General features: G+C 38.9%; 1 protein-coding gene across 4 annotated transcripts in view; it reads right to left on the bottom strand.

Annotated features, from left to right (window-relative positions):
• Crk (Crk proto-oncogene, adaptor protein) overlaps window positions 1-17374 on the bottom strand; it is a 173239-nt gene extending 155865 nt beyond the window's left edge. For 2 of the 4 annotated variants that reach the window (XM_067141791.2, XM_068226352.1), the window contains exon 1: window positions 16788-17348. In XM_067141791.2, the coding sequence (XP_066997892.1) occupies window positions 16788-16822 (35 nt within the window). In that variant the 5' untranslated portion in view covers window positions 16823-17348. Of the gene's footprint in view, window positions 1-16787 lie in introns of all 4 variants that reach the window. The other 2 variants (XM_067141792.2, XM_067141793.2) reach the window with 2 other exon arrangements.
• Between the last annotated feature and the right edge of the window lie 242 nt (window positions 17375-17616).

The following is a 17616-nucleotide window of genomic DNA, read 5'->3' as shown; positions in this document are numbered from 1 at the left end:
GAAATGAATAACAGACTAAGTAAAGGCACAACATTTTATCAAGTCGGAGAGCTTTTATGGGATGACAAAGTACCCAAGAAAACGAAATTTAACATTATATAAACAGTATTTCATAACAATTGTAACATACGGACTAGAAACACTGGTAACTAATAAGAGACAAGATAGTAAGATCCAAGCAGTAGAAATGAAATTTTTAAGAACATTGGTTAAGAAGACAAGAAGAGATAGAATCCAAAATATTAAAATCAGAGAAGAGCTAAATATAGAACCGTTAGTACAGAACATATACAAAGCAAGGCAGATGGTTCAGACATGTAAAAAGAATGAGAAAGGAATGGGTAGCAAGAAGTGAATTAGAAAGAGAAGGGAAAGAGACCGGTTGGAACACCGAGAAGAAGATGGATGGATCACATTTGGAAGGACATTAGAGAAGCTGGATTGGATGTGGCAGAAGTAATGGAGCAGGAAAAGTGGAAGGACAGAAAGGAGTGGAGCAGGCTTGTTAACCACACCTAGGCGACTGGAGTGGGACATTGATGATGATTAAGGCTGAATTTTTTCCTTTTTTATAAGCATTACTTTTTTTTTCAACAAAATGCTTAAAAGCATACAAAAAGAACACAATGAACTTGGTTTCAAACTTATATGACCAAAGGTTTCTGAAAACCAGCTGATCCTTCTGGAAAGACATCAGTCAAATACATATTCTCTGAACTGTTTGTGGGAAGACCAGCAATTGAGCACTTAGAAGTGACCTCTGACTCGGGCGTTAGAGTGATACTGAATGAAACATGCTGATCTCAATTTCACACACTTTCTTCACGCAGTAACTGTAGTGAAGCTGCTTCTTTCTTGCCCTAACTATTTGTTGGCAAGTCTGCTACAAAATGTCCTATCACAGCATATCTGGAATCAGTTCTTGACATTTTAGATGCCTTCCTCGGGTCAAACCAATGTGACAATTTGATTCTAGGACAATTGTAGCAATCCGCTGGCAAAATGCTAGGTGGTCCAGCCTACCTCCATCAATTCAGTAGAGTTGTGAAGTATTGTGTTCTGCTACATCAATGTCATGTGCAGTTAAGGGAAAATACAGTTTCTTTCGTCTGATTGACGCCTAATATAGAGAAATATTCTGATCTCCTCAATCAGTCTCATCCATGTGCCTGTTACAATATAATTGAGTACCAACGATGGAAATGGGTGAAAGCGCCAAATTATGAAAAAAGTGGCTTTTTAAAAATAAAGGGATGTATTAACCATGCCACATATGGTGGTAAACGGTGCATGTGCCCAAGGTCACTATTTTATTTGGTAGGAAGTTAAAAGGTAGAGCCATAGTCCCTGTGCTCAGTTGAGTTTGGTAGGGAAGGATGAATGTGCCAGCATCTTCCGCAGCAATTCTTCTGTGTTGTCCATTGTGTCAGTAAGCTACCATGTGTTTAAATGTTTGCTCATACAGCACCAAGTGCATTACGATCTGGTTTTTGTATATTTTGTCATAATCAGCAAGTGTTTTACAATAAACCACTGTTATATTGTTTGGTGTATTCGAGCATTGTGCTAGGATGCCATCTAAAAAAAAACAAAAACTGGTCCGAGAACGTAAAGGAAACCATGTTACATCATCTGGAAAACAGTGGATTCAGTGAGTTCACTGTGAGTATCTTTCACATAAAGCACAGAAGGATTGTACCGGTTAACACTAATAAAAGAATAAAAGATAGCTTCCTATGTTTAGTTTCTTAGTATTGATAAACTCATCAACAAGACACCCAAGGTCGATGAAGCACTACCAAAAATAACCAGACAAAAGCCAGAAAGTAATGAAAAGAAGTATATAAGAATGATGATACAGTTTCTGGAGAAAGAGGAACATAACATGTTTTACTGGAAACTTTTTGGTATTCTTGAGGATGTCGATGCTGAAAGTGATGATAAAATAGGCACAATAATGCTACGACTTAATAAACGTTAGTTACACATTGTTTTATTTACTGTAGCCTATATTTTCAAATAGGTATAATTTTAAGATCACATTCTGTTTAATTTCTCATGTTTTTTTTATTAAAGAGTGGGTCAAACAATACTGAGTGGTTCAAAGGTGAGAATTAGCTATCCCACAGCAAAGTGAAACTAAGAAAAGATTACTTTTATTAGAATGCTCTCATAAGACATTGCAAGTGAACGAGCTATCCCACAACCATATAAACAGACATTTATAATAATTGTACAAGGTACCATAAGCATATTGAAACTCACGTATTTTCTCATTTCTGAGCCACTTAATTGATGAAATGAAAATTTAAAATGTTAAATAGTGTTATGTAATTATATAAAATTTATTTGATGTAGTATACTCGCACTTCGAAGGTCGTAGGTAACTTGTATTCCTAGTATCCTTAGGTATCCTTTGCCAGTTTGCAAGGGAATTCTAATTTTGGCTTTTACCGGAAAACATGTTTTGGCACTTTCACCCTTTTTCCAAATTAGATCTTCAGTTGTGAATGAAACCTGATTGGTCAATTTGTATCGGTTTCTTCTGCAGCTGTGAATAACATGTCACTTTGCAAGTTTAATTTGCCTTGTTATGAGGTACAACAGTTTTTATCTGTTACTGCATGACAAAGCAACTAGCAACTAGGGCCGAGAGGAAGAGAATAGATAAGCTTTCGGCTATCAGGGAAATTTTTCGGGAGTTCGTGAAACATTGCCAGGACATTTTCAATGTTTCAGAGTATGTAACTCTGGACGAAATATTAGCAAACTTCCGCGGATGCTGTAGTTTCAGGAAGTTCATGAGAAGAAAGCCAGCAAAATATGGCCAAGTAATATCAATGGCTGATGGGTGCATGTTTTACACTGCCAATATAGAGGTCTATGCAGGTAAACAGCCCGACGGTCCATTTAGTACAGAGAACAAACCTTGTAGTATCGTCAAAAGGCTAGCAAGGCCAATTATGGGAACTGGTAGAAATATAACCATGGACAACTGGTTACCCTCTGTTGGCTTAATGAACAAACTAGAGAGTAAGAAGACCGTCACGGTTGTCAGTACTATTCAAAAGAATAAATGGAAAATTTCAGCGGTAATGGTAAATACAAGGAGAAGGGAAGTTTACAGCAGTTTGTTTGCTTTCGGAGAAAATGCTATGCTCCTATATGTTAGAGAGAAGTACAGAAATATTTTGATGATATCAACTAGGCCCCTATGCGTGACGGAGATGAAAAAGATGAAGTATGGGTGAAAAACAGAAGCCAGAAATATACAACCTAACAAAGGGTGGAGTGGATGCAGTGGAAAAGTTACGATCAAAGCACACTGTTGCAAGACTTAGTTTCGGGTGGCCACCGACAGTGTTCATGATGATGGATATTGCTGGCATCAACTCCAAGATTATTCACCAGTTACAGACAAGCGAAACCACGAGACCTAGAGTTTACCAAAAGACACTGCATCGAGGGGACCAGGAATACACAGAGAACTGAGATTCGGACAGCTGAGAGAATCCAAACATGAAAAGAAAAAAAGCAGAGCTACGCTGTACCTGAGGAAGGTACTACGAAGGCTAGAGTCAAGTGCTATTTCTGTCCTAAAAAGAACAGAAAGACAACATCAAGGTGTGGAGACTGTCTTAAACCTATATATGGTGAGCACACCAGTTCCAGTATGTAAGCAATGTCACGGGATCATTGGACATGACTATAATAGTGACAGTGGTTATGAGTGGACACATTCATTTCACTCAGACATTTTGTTTTTTGATTTCACAGTTTCATGGCACTATTTGCTGTAAATACATTGATTTGTTAGTTTCATGACACTAGTTTTGTTTCCTTTGCTGTAGAAACTTTGATTAGGCAGTTTCATGGCACTAGTTTTGCTTTCTTTTACTGTAAATACTCAAGAGAAACTTTTTGTGCCAAGAACATATTATTGGTGAAGGTCTATTGTTGCAAGACTAGTAATAATGAATGATCAAATATGATCTAACTTATATGTAATAATAAGCTGAATGTATTCAACAGAAGATATTGTACACTACTTTTTCATGTAATCTATAAATAAGGTAGGTTATGTTATGCTTTTCTTCCTGCTCTCTAATAAATATAGCCCTAGACCCTACCCAATAATATGATAAAATAAAATCATAGATAATATATAACAAAACAAGAGAAATAAATAAAAATAACGGCAACAATTCCAATGGTGAGCGCCATGCTCACTCGTGACCAATCGCGTGACAAACTTAATCGCAACCAATGGTGGGTTAAGAAGCATCCCTGGAGCTACAACAAGCGAGGATTTGTTTCTCCAACTGAGGGAAACACAGAAGGATCTCGATTTAGGATGGGATGGATTGTCAGCTATAACAACAGATGGAGCAAGGAATATGAGTGGTACAAAAACTGGATTAATGGGAAGAATAAGAAACAAACTTACTAACAGAAATACTGATATGCGTCTTGAATTATATTGCATTATTCATCAACAAGTGCTATGAGGAGAAGTATTAAATTTACAACATGCGATGAATACAGTGACATCTACAATTAATTATATTCGATCGCATGGACTCAATCATCGGCAGTTCCAGTCATTTCTGACTGAAATTGATTGTGATTACGGCGATGTAATTTATCATAGCGAGGTACGCTGGTTTAGTCGTGGTAATATATCAAAATGCTTCTTTCATCTTCGTGAAGAAATAAGAACATTTATAAACATGAAACAGAAAGTGACAAAATTTGGGGAGGAAAACTGTATGAGGGATTTAGCAATACTCAGAGATTTAACACAACATTTGAATATTTTGAATAAGGGATTACAAGGGAAAGGCGTGCTTTTAAATTAAGTGAATAGTTACGTGTTAACGTTCCAAAATAAACTGAAATTATTTCAACAGCAATTAGAGAAGGGCACGTTCCCACACTTTTCAATATTGTACTGAGCTTCAAGAAGCGAACTCAAACAGTTCAGTGCCATATGATCGGTTTATTAAGTTGCTTGACCTACTGAAGAATGAGTTTGAAACCAGATTTAAAGACCTTTCTGTGAATGTGGAGAAAATTAATTTGTTCGAAAATCCATTTCCAGTTGATGTCGGTGATTCACCTGCGCAACTACAGATCGAATTATTTGAACTTCAGTGTTGGTTCCCAATTAAGGGACAAGTTCACAGAAGGAAATCTTATAAACTCTTACAGGGCCGCTATTTACGAGATTCGTTTGGCTTGGGAAAAAACAAAACCAGTGACAAATGTGCGGCCTTGCAAAAAAATCATTCCAGATATTTCTGAGGACCGTGGATTTCTCGGATTTGATGAAGCCGATACAGTTAGTACAGTGACTGAAGCCGTAAAAACTGTCCCAGGTGGAGAGGAAGTTGACGAAGACAATATCAGTCATTGGTTCGATTGTGACCCGAGCGACCAAGGCTACGAAGAGTTGATAGGTGAACAGATTGTTGACAAAGTAAAGTGCAGGGAGGGAGCGAGAAGTGAAAATGATGATGAGGGGGAAACAGCTTCTCGCGCCGCACAAGCAGTTACGCATGCGGCTGCCTTGGCAATGAGACAAAGTCTCTTATTGTGCATTGGCACTGCCGGTGGTTCCAAATAGCCTACGCAGTGGCCTCCAAGGTATGCACTACCCATGCGTCTCGGTGGTAAGTGGTAAGTACCAACTGATGAGCCGAACTTAGCACACAGGGGCAAAACACTGGCAACCAGGAACGAGTTAGCTGGAAAATTTATAATGTCCAATAACGGAACATTATATTGGTATTATAAATTTACTCATTCGGGACAAATATTTCAGGTTCCCTATGAGAATCAACATCTATATCAATATCTTCTTAATGGCCGGGCCGAGTGGCTCCGACGGTTGAGGCGCTGGCCTTCTGACCCCAACTTGGCAGGTTCGATCCTGGTCCAGTCTGGTGGTATTTGAAGGTGCTCAAACACGCCAACCTCATGTCAGTAGATTTACTGGCACGTAAAAGAACTCCTGTGGGACTAAATTCCGGGACCTCACAGTCTCCAAAAACCGTAAAAGTAGTTAGTGGGACATAAAGCAAATAAAATTATCTTAACGTTTGATACTAACCAGTCAACATCAGGAAAATTCTGCCATATTTATTCAGCAACTCTGTGCAATCTGTGAACAAGAACGTTAAATGGATCATTCTTTGGTAGAGTACCTTACGTCCCCTTGCTGCTTTCACAATATATGGTACAGCATCGGTTACTAACAAGAAGATTCGTTCTCGCTTAACTTCACCATCCCACAAAAGCTTCATGGCACTGTCAAATACTACTACTACTACTACTACTAATAATAATAATAATATTTGCTTTACATCTCACCAACTACTTTTATGGTTTTCAGAGATGCCGAGGTGCTAGAATTTTGTCCCGCACGAGTTCTTTTATGAGCCAGTAATCTACAGACACGAGGCTAACGTATTTGAACACCTTCAAATACCACATGACTGAGCCAGGATCGAACCTGCCAAGTTGGGGTCAGAAGGCCAGTGCCTGAACCGTCTGAGCCACTCAGCCCAGTCAAAAAGCACTGCGACTGTGAAATGGTTAGCTGCATCTAGAACCTCTGAATGAAGAATATATCACCCGAACGATCCATGAAAAGCGTGCAAATTATAACATTTGCAACACATCTCCCACAAATATCCATAATTTCATCACCGGATACCCAGACGCTATTGTTGCCCATACCAATTCTAATTTTTCGAAGTGTAACTTCATAACAGGAGGACAAATAACTTTGCAATTTTGCCTCATCCGGGATCGACTGCTGTGTGTATTTGGTTCAGCATTTTTGGAAGTGTTCATTGTTCACTTCGTTAAGTGAAATATTGGTAGATACAAACACTTCACACAGGTCTTTTGAGAAATTGGAATGTTTGGTAGATGAAGATTTTGCCGTACCAAACAAACGAGCCTACCTGCTCTTTTCAAAGAATTTCGACTCGCGCAGCTTCTTTGCATAGTCGTAGTATAGTGCTGTCACACATTACATCCCTATACCACCGCTACCTTAACTTCACACACTTTACAAATAAAGAATTGTTCTGTCAGTACTGAAGATCTCTTCACCAAAATCTTTCATTTAAGTTTAATCTCTCAATTTTACATCTTCACTGCACTTCGCTTTCAGTATGACAGGGTTCCCTGCAGTGCTACAACTGTGACCAATTTGTTGAAATTCACTGGTAGTGAAAGGGGAAGGAAGCTGTAATTGGACATGTCAAGGAAGATGATGATGATGATGCTTGTTGTTTTAAGGGGCGTAACATCGAACCCTGCAGTGCTACAACTGTGACCAATTTGTTGAAATTCACTGGTAGTGAAAGAGGAAGGAAGCTGTAATTGGACATGTCAAGGAAGATGATGATGATGATGATGATGCTTGTTGTTTTAAGGGGCGTAACATTGAAGGTCATCGGCCCCTATGTCAAGGAAGAACTGGGCAAGAGATAACATGATATTTACTTATTTGCTAATTGCTTCTGAGCTAAATATATTTACTGGAGTGACATCCTATTGAAAGGTGGAAACACAATATCGCAACGCTGCGTGAGCCCACGCATATAGTGTCGCAATGTAACCTCTCCAGAAAGATGTGCTAAAAGACATCCGTACAGTAGCTCCAGTAATCAGGTCTTCTAAATCTGCTACCTCTCTGTTCAGGGAAAAGAAAACAAAATATATCTACTACACTATTTGGAAATCCTGTTTTTGAAACTCGACGTAGATAACATGTACATTGTTAACGACGTCTCAATTTAAACGAATATGCTGAAATTATAACCAAAATAATAAAAATGGCCAAAATAAGCATTTATATAAAACATCAAATTGCTCTAAAAGTGGACAGGGACCGTCATTCAAACTTTTCAGATTTCGGGAAAAATGTGCTCAGGAAAGAAATGACTTTTTCCTTAATTTCTGAAAGTTATTTGTGACAAATAACTAGGCGTGGATAAAGAAAGCTTTAATATATCCAACAGTTTAACATGTAAATTACATTATAAATTCTTTTTATGCCTATCTGCAGTGGCAGAATTAAATTTAAATAATGTGCTTATATATGATTATGGTATGGATTCAATAGTCGTCAAGATGGTGATAATGAATTCCAAATTCTTAATTCGTGAGCGAGCTTGAAAACTGACCCAATTTCTGTTAATGTAGTGACTCAGTGTCCCCGTATGTTTCCTGGGTTTCTCTAGTGGTAAGCAGCCTGCAAGCTGAAAATATATTTTAAAGTCTCCCTCCTTTATTACTTGTTGACAAAAGAAGTAAGAAAATAACATTCAAGCAAAAGAAAGAAAGAAAGAAAGAACAGATACATACTAAGTAGACCTCACACTTCTGAAAATCACACATCATAAAATTAATACATTAATAATTAAGATGGGTGAGGGGGGCAGAGCGTGTGTGTTTGCCCTTTTATCACCTCTGTACGCCAAAAAAACCAACCTAATTATGAATATCGTGATTAATCTCATACGGCACTTTGAAGAAAAATGCTACATCACAAATTTTATTAACGATATAGCTACTCAGGTAAGGGAATCCCCATTATTACTGTAATGTTTGATGATTTTAATATGAGACTATAGCCCGTGCAGAAATAGAATGTTCTCTAGCTGTAGTGGGGATGGTGTGAAGAAATCATTAGCAGGTTGCCTTGACAACCCGGAATTTGACCAATCAAATGTGACTAACCACAAAAGAGCACGGACCAGCGAAGAGAATGGCGAGAAAACCTAAGACAATGCTGCATTTTTCATAACACATGCAGCAAGAACGAGCTTTCACCAACAGTGTTCCCTGTGCTGACAGTTTCTTAACAGTGAAGGTTACTTTGTGTTTGTATTCGTGTGTCCACGTGTATAACTGTACAGTTATTCGTGAACAGTTTCTCTAAAGACGTGTGTGAATAATAGTAATAATAGCATAGTTACAGCTGCGTAGTGAATTTTTAAATATTGTTTGGCCCAGTTCACAATGCAAATGTCACCGTAAATTTAACAACGTAACTTAACCGTAAAATTTGTGGTATTCACAGTGGAGAAACATAACATGAACATAACGAGTACACAGCAGCCAATCAAAACACTGCGATGTTATTTAGCACGGAAGTCGGGTTTTTGGCTATCCCGCAGTTTTATGTTCAATACTTCGATGGAGTCAAACAACATGGTAGCGGAATTCATATTACTCCAAACATCTCTTGCTTTGTTCCTGGGAACTACGAACCTGAAAAGGCGAAGTAAACAACGGTGTAGAAAACGGGCTTATCCCTTGAATCAGAGAAGGTTATCTCAGGGCGGTTTCGGTTGTCTGCTGCAAGACATGATTCTCCTCAGTTCATTTTGTACATTCGGATGAAACCTGAACTAGTACAAGTATGAAGGATGAGTTCTCCACCTAATCAATACTTTATTTAAAAGTATTTATTTACTTTATTTAAAAGTATTGATTAGGTGGAGAACTCATCCTTCATACTTGTACTTGAACTATCAATATGGACCATGAAACTAATAGATTATAGAAACCTGAAGTGTTTGACACTATCTTACGATCTGTGTCCCCTTTTCTAAAAGAAAAAAAAAAAAAAAAGAATTGTAAGGTGACCTTTGTCGACATCTATGTGCCTAACTATCACACTCCGTTGAGATGTTTTGGTACGATATCATTTTCGTAAACTAATAATCTGTCATAATGTTAAGAAATATACAGGGACACTGTTTTATCTATGACGGGGATTGTCACTGGCCCAGTCGCCAGCGCAACGAGCTTGTCTCCCGCCATTTTCTGTCAGATTTAATTGCTACAGCATATTTATTTTCACATATTCTCTTTCGGTACAGCGTCTTTGTAATTCTTTTTCCTTTTATCATACATACAAACAAACAAGGATTGTTTTGAAAGAGAATTAAAAGAGCTTCGTTGAAAGAAGTTATATCGTGCACATAATACGATGTTTACGTCTGCTCTGATTGGCTGGTTCTTAAACTTAACATAAAATTAACCGCAAGGGCTTGGAGTTTGCAATCCCTTAATTTTACGGGCTCGCAGTTAAGTTTACGTCGGCGCACTGTGAATGGTTCCATCAGATAACATGCCGCAAACGTCTAAGTTAACGGTAAATTTAAGTTACGTCTGTATTGTGAAAGGGGCTTTTGTGTATGTTATAAGCAAATTATCTTTTAATTTTAATCCAATGGTGGAAAGTGAAGAGAGAAAAAATTTCAGCAAACTACAAAACTAGCTCTGAAAGAGAGCACAGCGAGGTGAATGGAGGAAGATACTCTGCTGTCCGTAGCGGCTTACTGGTGGCACCAGACAATGCTACCAACTGTTAATGTTATTGGCTTTACGTCCCACTAACTACTTTTACGGTTTTCAGACACAGAGGTGCCGGAATTTAGTCTCGCAGGAGTTCTTTTACATGCTAGTAAATCTATAAAGGGACAAGCTCGGGACGTCGTTTGTTATGTACGAGAGTACTTTGAATGGGAAAAAGTGAATAATGATCCTCTCATTTCTGTGTGTTCGATAGAACTGCAGCTGCAGTCGGAGTAAGGAAAAACACTGTAGTTAAAATAGGAAAAGACAAGTATGATTGTTGTAAACAGGCAACTGTCTTACAGGAATTATATTTACTGATATTGATAAGTATTTGTTCTGGCCGCAAATACTAATCTTAATTATGCATTACATAAGCTTATTTTTATATTTTTACTTTGAATATCCCTGTGTTCTTGTTATGCTATTTAGTATAATCTGATGAAAATGTTTACAATATCCATGAATAGACTAAGCATGAATAAATCAAACTTAGCTCTTCTATAACAGCAAGCTTAAGATGCATCTAGAAATATGTTTAATGCATTTACCAATGAATGCCTAGCCTTCGTGGCTCAGGCGGTAGCGTGCCGGCCTCTCACCGCTGGATACCGTGGTTCAAATCCCATCCCAATCACTCCATGTGAGATTTGTGCTGGACAAAGCGGAGGTGGGACAGGTTTTTCTCTGCGTACTCTGGTTTTCCCTGTCATCTTTAATTCCAGCAACACACTCCATTAACATTTCATCTGTCAGTCATATCACTGCCCCAGAAGAGTGTGACAGGCTTCGACAGCCGGCACATTTCCTATCCTCGCCGCTAGATGGGGGCTTCATTTTTTTGCTAGTTGCTTTACGTCGCACCGACACATATAGGTCTTACGGCGACAATGGGACAGGGAAGGGCTAGGAGTGGGAAGGAAGCGGCCGTGGCCTTAATTAAGGTACAGCCCCAGCATTTGCCTGGTGTGAAAATGGGAAACCACGGAAAACCATTTTCAGGGCTGCCGACAGTGGGACTCGAACCTACTATCTCCCGAATACTGGATACTGGCCGCAATTAAGCGACTGCAGCTATCGAGCTCGGTGGGGGCTTCATTCATTCCATTCCTGACCCGGTCGAATGACTGGAAACAAGCTGTGGATTTTCATTTTCACCAATGAATGCATTAAACCATTCAGGTTAGAACTTCTGTAAGGGTACAAAACTAGCTCTGAAAGAGAGCACAGCGAGGGGAACAGAAGAAGATACTATGCTGTCTCTAGCGGCTCAATGGTGACACCAGACAATGCTACCAACTGTTAATAATTAATGTTATTGGCTTTACGTCCCACTAACCACTTTTACGGTTTTCGGAGACACCGAGGTCCCGGAATTTAGTCTTGCAGGAGTTCTTTTATGTGCTAGTAAATCTACCGAAACGAAGCCGTCATATTTGAGCACTTTCAAATACCACCAGACTGGGCCAGAATCGAACCTGCCAAGTTGGGGATGTGAGAAGATAATTTTTCACCCAGCAACTTTGGCAAATGTCTTCTGTTTCATGACATTTTACTATAAAAGGAAGTAAATCCCCAGCAGTGGCACCGAATACTTCTCTCTCTCTCCTATACGTATCTTAAAAAAAGGTGAAATTTATACGATATCACTTCTGGCCGGAGCAGTTTGCTATTGTCTCAGATACAACTTGTATCATATATGGCTACAAGGGTGCCACATTCTGAGGAAATGAACAAAATCGCAAAGTTTGAAGGTAAGCAATGAGTTTCATTCTGGATCCATACTGACAAATTTATCACAATCAAAGGTAGGGAAGTTTGAAAGCGTCATGGTGTGTACTGGATGTATCTGCAACATGAATATATTAAGTACAGGAGGAGTGAAATTCACAAATTTTTTAGCCAGCCAAATGGTCTTGTCACTTGCCAATGATCCAACCAGTCAAAAATCAATACTGTCGCCTCATATTCACGGCTCTAACGTGGGCGCTTACGACTCCAATCCCCTTTGCTTGCCAGCAGACCAATGGTCTTGTCACTAGCCACACCTAAGTTAGCAGCCTTGTGCACCACGTTATGACACTGTGCGAGCCACGCCACGTTTGAATCCTAATCTCTCTTTCGCACCCCATTTAGCAAAGATTTACCTGTAGGTAACAAATACTTTTAAAAATAATTTTCACTTGTAATAGTGACGATTATTATGATGATGATCATGATTTTTTAAAGGTGCCTAACAGCTAACGAGGTGTACGAAACGAAAATTTAAACTTCAAATAGTATCCACTAACCAGAATCTAAAACGAAGAAGAAAAAATGATTTTGAAACAAAAACAATCAGTGGAACCAATTCACAATGCTTTAACTATTGGGATGATACTCATTATCTAAAGGGGTCCAAAATCCAGGTCACCGGCCCCTCATAATGGTACTAATCACTGGCAAAGCGGAACCATGGTGCTCCTCCTATAGTGCCACCATTCACAGGTAACACAAACCTATGGTGTTTCGCACATAAGGGTACCACTCACGAGCATCGCAGACCCGTAGTGCTCCTCACATAGTGGGGCTAATCACAGGTGCCGGTATTCCCGTGGTGTTCCTCACTTAGTGGAACTAATCACAGATGTTTCTCATCAATGGTACTACTCATAGGTAACGCAGACCAATTCTGAACACACCGGTAGAATACACATGATGACCATTATCACAAACAACACCCAGACCTATAGTGTTTCTCGCATAATGGTACTGCTCCTATGTAATGTAGACCCATTATTTTCCTCGCAAGGTGGTACTAGTCGCAAGTAACGTCGACCCATGGTGTTCCGCACATAATGGTACTAATCACAAGTATTTTCATGGTTCTAACTTCATCATCCCTTGGTCACCCTGTTTGGCTGCCTCTTACAACAGGCAGGGAATACTGTGGGTGTATTCTCACCCATGACATCATGGGTTGCTTTTACTTGCGCATAGTACCACTACGTTAGGTACCAAATAGGTTTCTGATTAGTAGCAATACAGTGTTTGCGGCTTCTACAGTACCTGTGATTCGTACCCCTATATGCGCAACAGCATGGGATTAGCGACACCATAGTTCTGCCTTGCCTATGCTTAGTATCCACTATGTGAGGAACACCACGGAATAGTGCGGGAGCCTGTGGTTAGTCCACCTATGTGAGGAACGCCATAGGTTTGCGTTGCCTGTAAATAGCGCAGCAGTGTGCGAAACACCATAGGTCTGTGTTAGATGTGCGAATTTCATTACCTGTGAGTAGTACCATAATGTGTGGAATACCACGAGTCTACGCTACTTTTGATTAGTAGCGCAACATGACAAATAGCACAGTTCTATTTTCCTAGCGATAAATGCCATTTTGAGGGGCCGATGACCTGGATTTTGGACCCATTTCGACTACAAGCCTCATCGATTCCATACTGTGCTTTAGACGCAATCCCTTGGTCAGTAATACTATTATTTAACGCTAGTTTCTGGGAATGTGGGGCATTGCGGGTCGGATCCACTGATAGTTTTAACTTCATATCCATCCATTCGTTTCTCACGATCGCGTTTTCGAATCTGGTCAGTGGAGGATTCTGGATTTTTAAATAGTCATAACATTTCGTCTCATTAGGGGCCGATGACCTACATGTTAGCCCCTTTAAACAACAAGCATCATCATCATCATCATCAATATCTTCAAAATTCTATCATACATACATGCGTTATGTAAACATTATAAATTGTAGAACACTGTTGTTGCATAATAAAAAATATTAATAAACCAGCAGAATGTATCCACTGTTGATGTGCTGTTGGCGATATCACAGACTTCTGTTTCTACCCAATGTCATTATAAGATGCTGGTAACGAAATTAGTTTAGTTAACAACTTTATAAATTAGTTTCCAAAGGCTTCATCATAGACTCTATTAGTGGTCTATCCACCTAAGTCCAAAAGCCAGCAAAACAGCTCTGCCAGTGGTTGCTCTGGAAAGTGCGCTTTAACATGAAATGCGTTATTTCCTGGAAAACAATTAAAGGTTTAAAGAAAAGTGTATAACCTTCTGTAGAAAAATGAATTTTAAGTCACATGCTAGGTTGGATAAAACATGTTAGATGCTAGAAGTCAGTAATAAAAATAAAAATTAGTCCAAAAATCATTTTTATTGTTCCATGGTAGACTATCATGTTTAGTCTCACTTAGCAGTGACAGTCTCTTAGGCCTATTACCTCTACATATAAAAACACACAAAATGAAGCAATGTCATTCATATTCTTTGCAAACTTCTGTATCATTCCAGCCTCACGCAGAAAAAAAAAAGTTTGTGATTTCCTTAAGATTGTTGTTTTGTGCAGTAATTTTCATTTTACTGATTAAATGTCGAAAAAGTAGCACAACTCCTTTGCTGAATGGTCAGCATTGAGGCTTTTGGTTCAGTGTTCCAGATTCGACGCCCAGCTGGTTTGGGAATTTTAATCCATGAGACACATTCTTCCGGCTCGAGGACAGGGCATTTGTGTTTGACCCAACACTCTTCATATATCAGACAATACACAACACTACCAATCAGCACAGTAACACGCAATAGGCCTAGTGATTACTTCCCTCTACACAGGGTCGGCATCGGCAACAGCACTTGGCCATAAAACTGGATCAAATCCACACATGCAAAACAGTTTGCATCCACGACCCCAATGGGGAAATATGGAAGAAGAAATGTTGGAAAAGTAATTTTTAATTGAGTAAAATATTTGTCAGGTAACAGTACACTGGGGCGAAATGCTGGCAACCAGGAATGAGTTAGCTGGAAAATTTATAATATCCAATAACGGACCATTTATATCGGTGTTATTCAGCCCAATATTGTTTAGATCTCAGAGATTCAATAATTAGACATTAAATATACTTAAGAAGGGAATAAGCTTGAAAAAAGAGCTGCAAATAACAGCAAAATTAAAATATGCAAAAACAAGTAATTACATTCCTTTGAGAATTAAGTACAGAAAAGCTCGTAAATTTTTGTAGTATATTCAACTAATCTTTAATCAATTCAAATATCACCTATACCAAAATAAAAAAATAACACATTATACTGAATTGATATGAATAATATTCCCTACGCCATCAACCATTGGGAAGGGTTCTGCAGGCGAGACATTTTAACACGTGCAGGTTCGGCCTTCCCCACCCCAGTACATTCTACCTGTAGGAACTCTTCTTGGTCAACATAAGGAGTTATATGGTGTAAGTCCAGGATCTGCCGGCACGGGCGAGCACGGGCTCCGTAAATTTATAACACCGATATAAATGGTCCGTTATTATATATTATAAATTTTCCAGCTAACTCATTCCTGGTTGCCAGCGTTTTGCCCCAGTGTACTCAGTTGGGCTCATCAGTTGGTAAATAGCACACACACCAAGACGCATAGCTAGCACATACCTTGCAGGCCACTGCGTAGGCTACTTGGAGCCACTGGCAGTGCCAATGCACTATGAGAAACGCTGGCAACCAGGAATGAGTTAGCTCTAAAATTTATAATGTCCAATAACGGACCATTTATACTGGATGCTGGACTTATACCGTATAACTCTTTATGTTGACCAAGAAGAGTTCCTACACGCTGAATATACATGATTGTGTGTTGCCTTACCCACCCTCTCCTCCACTCCTCTCAGTATTGGCTATGAGCATCCTTTTGTCTGCGTCATGTCCTGCCTGCTGGACAATCTCATGTGGTAAACATTATAAATGCAACTACCTTTTATATTTCTGCTTCAACAGAAGCATTACTCCAAGAAGCCTGCCATACTAATATGAAATCACCATAACTAAAAATACTCACTTTAATGTGCAGAATTACTGGTAACTTGTGGAACACATTAGTATTTATCTTGAATCTCACAGTTTAAGAGAAAGGTTGTAAATTACAGCAGCTCTGACAGTACCAGATACTTCTCGGATGGAATTATTTTTTTATATCTCAGGTACATATTTATATTTAACTTGACCAACTCCTTAACATGAAGTCACAGTGCAAGTTGGAATTGTGCAAACTGTATTAAAGAAAAACAAACGTTTCAGTATCCATTAAATATTAAGAAGGAAATCATTAAAGATCTTGATTACCGCAAATCTACAAAGGAACAAGCTCTGTTTCAACATAAAACATAAGGAACCAAACAAATGTTCTAAAACCATAATTTAAAACCACAATGTCTCAAGTAAACGTTCACGCAGAACTATACGACCAAGACTACCCGCATTTACCAAGACAGTCAGCACCTACAACTGCGAAAAAACACTAATTTTCGTTAAGATACTGAAAGTGAAAAGCCTGCCATCCACAGTGCGAAAACTGTCAAAATATTTCGAACTTACTGCCTGACATTCACTCACCTGGTTTTGTCATATGGATCAAAGGTTGCTGCCATGCTTGATGCTCTTGTTTGTCAGCAGGGTAATAATTTACAGTTAAATCTCAATTGCAGATATCAATCCGTTCTCGTATAAAAGCCCTCATTGCAACCAACATCCTTTTCTTCACCAATACGCATAGCTTCATATTAAAGGATCGAACACTGTTACGAAGTATGGCTGTGGAAAAAATCCATGCATTGAGCAACGAAGAGAGCGTATGGATACGTATGTGACATAATTATTTCCTACACAAAAACGACTCTACCTCATTAATAGAATGTACAGCTACGGTAATTAGAACGCCGTAGTATTGTCAAATACACATTTCAACTTGCAACAAGTGGTCCGATTACAAAGATAATACACTGATATACACATCATTTCACTGCCATGCCTCTAAAACAACAACGCACTTGAATATCAAGACGTCATCTTCACAAATTTAGCAATGTTATGAACCAGTACAAGACACACAAGACTAATTACCACTAGTAAAAACACATCACAGATTATTTAAGGCTCCAATATGGCTTCCATTAATGTCACGCAGGAACACCAGACAGCACTTTAATTCGCATAGAATTTCTTTCAACATCTGGAGATAAGAACCAAAGAGAATACAAAAGTAATAAGAATAAGAATAAGGAGGAGCGCTCAGTCGTTGCTTACGAGATATAAAAGGCCGGGACATAGCTACTCATTTATCGCTGAAAAAGCGGCCCGATCATGTTCACAGTTTGGTCGCTAGATGTCAGGTTTCCGTATTCTTCTTGTGATATGCGGAGTAATATTGTGATGCTGAGTTGAT

Source organism: Anabrus simplex, chromosome 2, assembly GCF_040414725.1.
Source record: "Anabrus simplex isolate iqAnaSimp1 chromosome 2, ASM4041472v1, whole genome shotgun sequence".
Classification (NCBI taxonomy): Eukaryota; Metazoa; Arthropoda; class Insecta; order Orthoptera; family Tettigoniidae; genus Anabrus; species Anabrus simplex.
The sequence above is the reverse complement of the archived record's forward strand: the minus strand, read 5'-3'. Positions and strand labels throughout refer to the sequence as shown.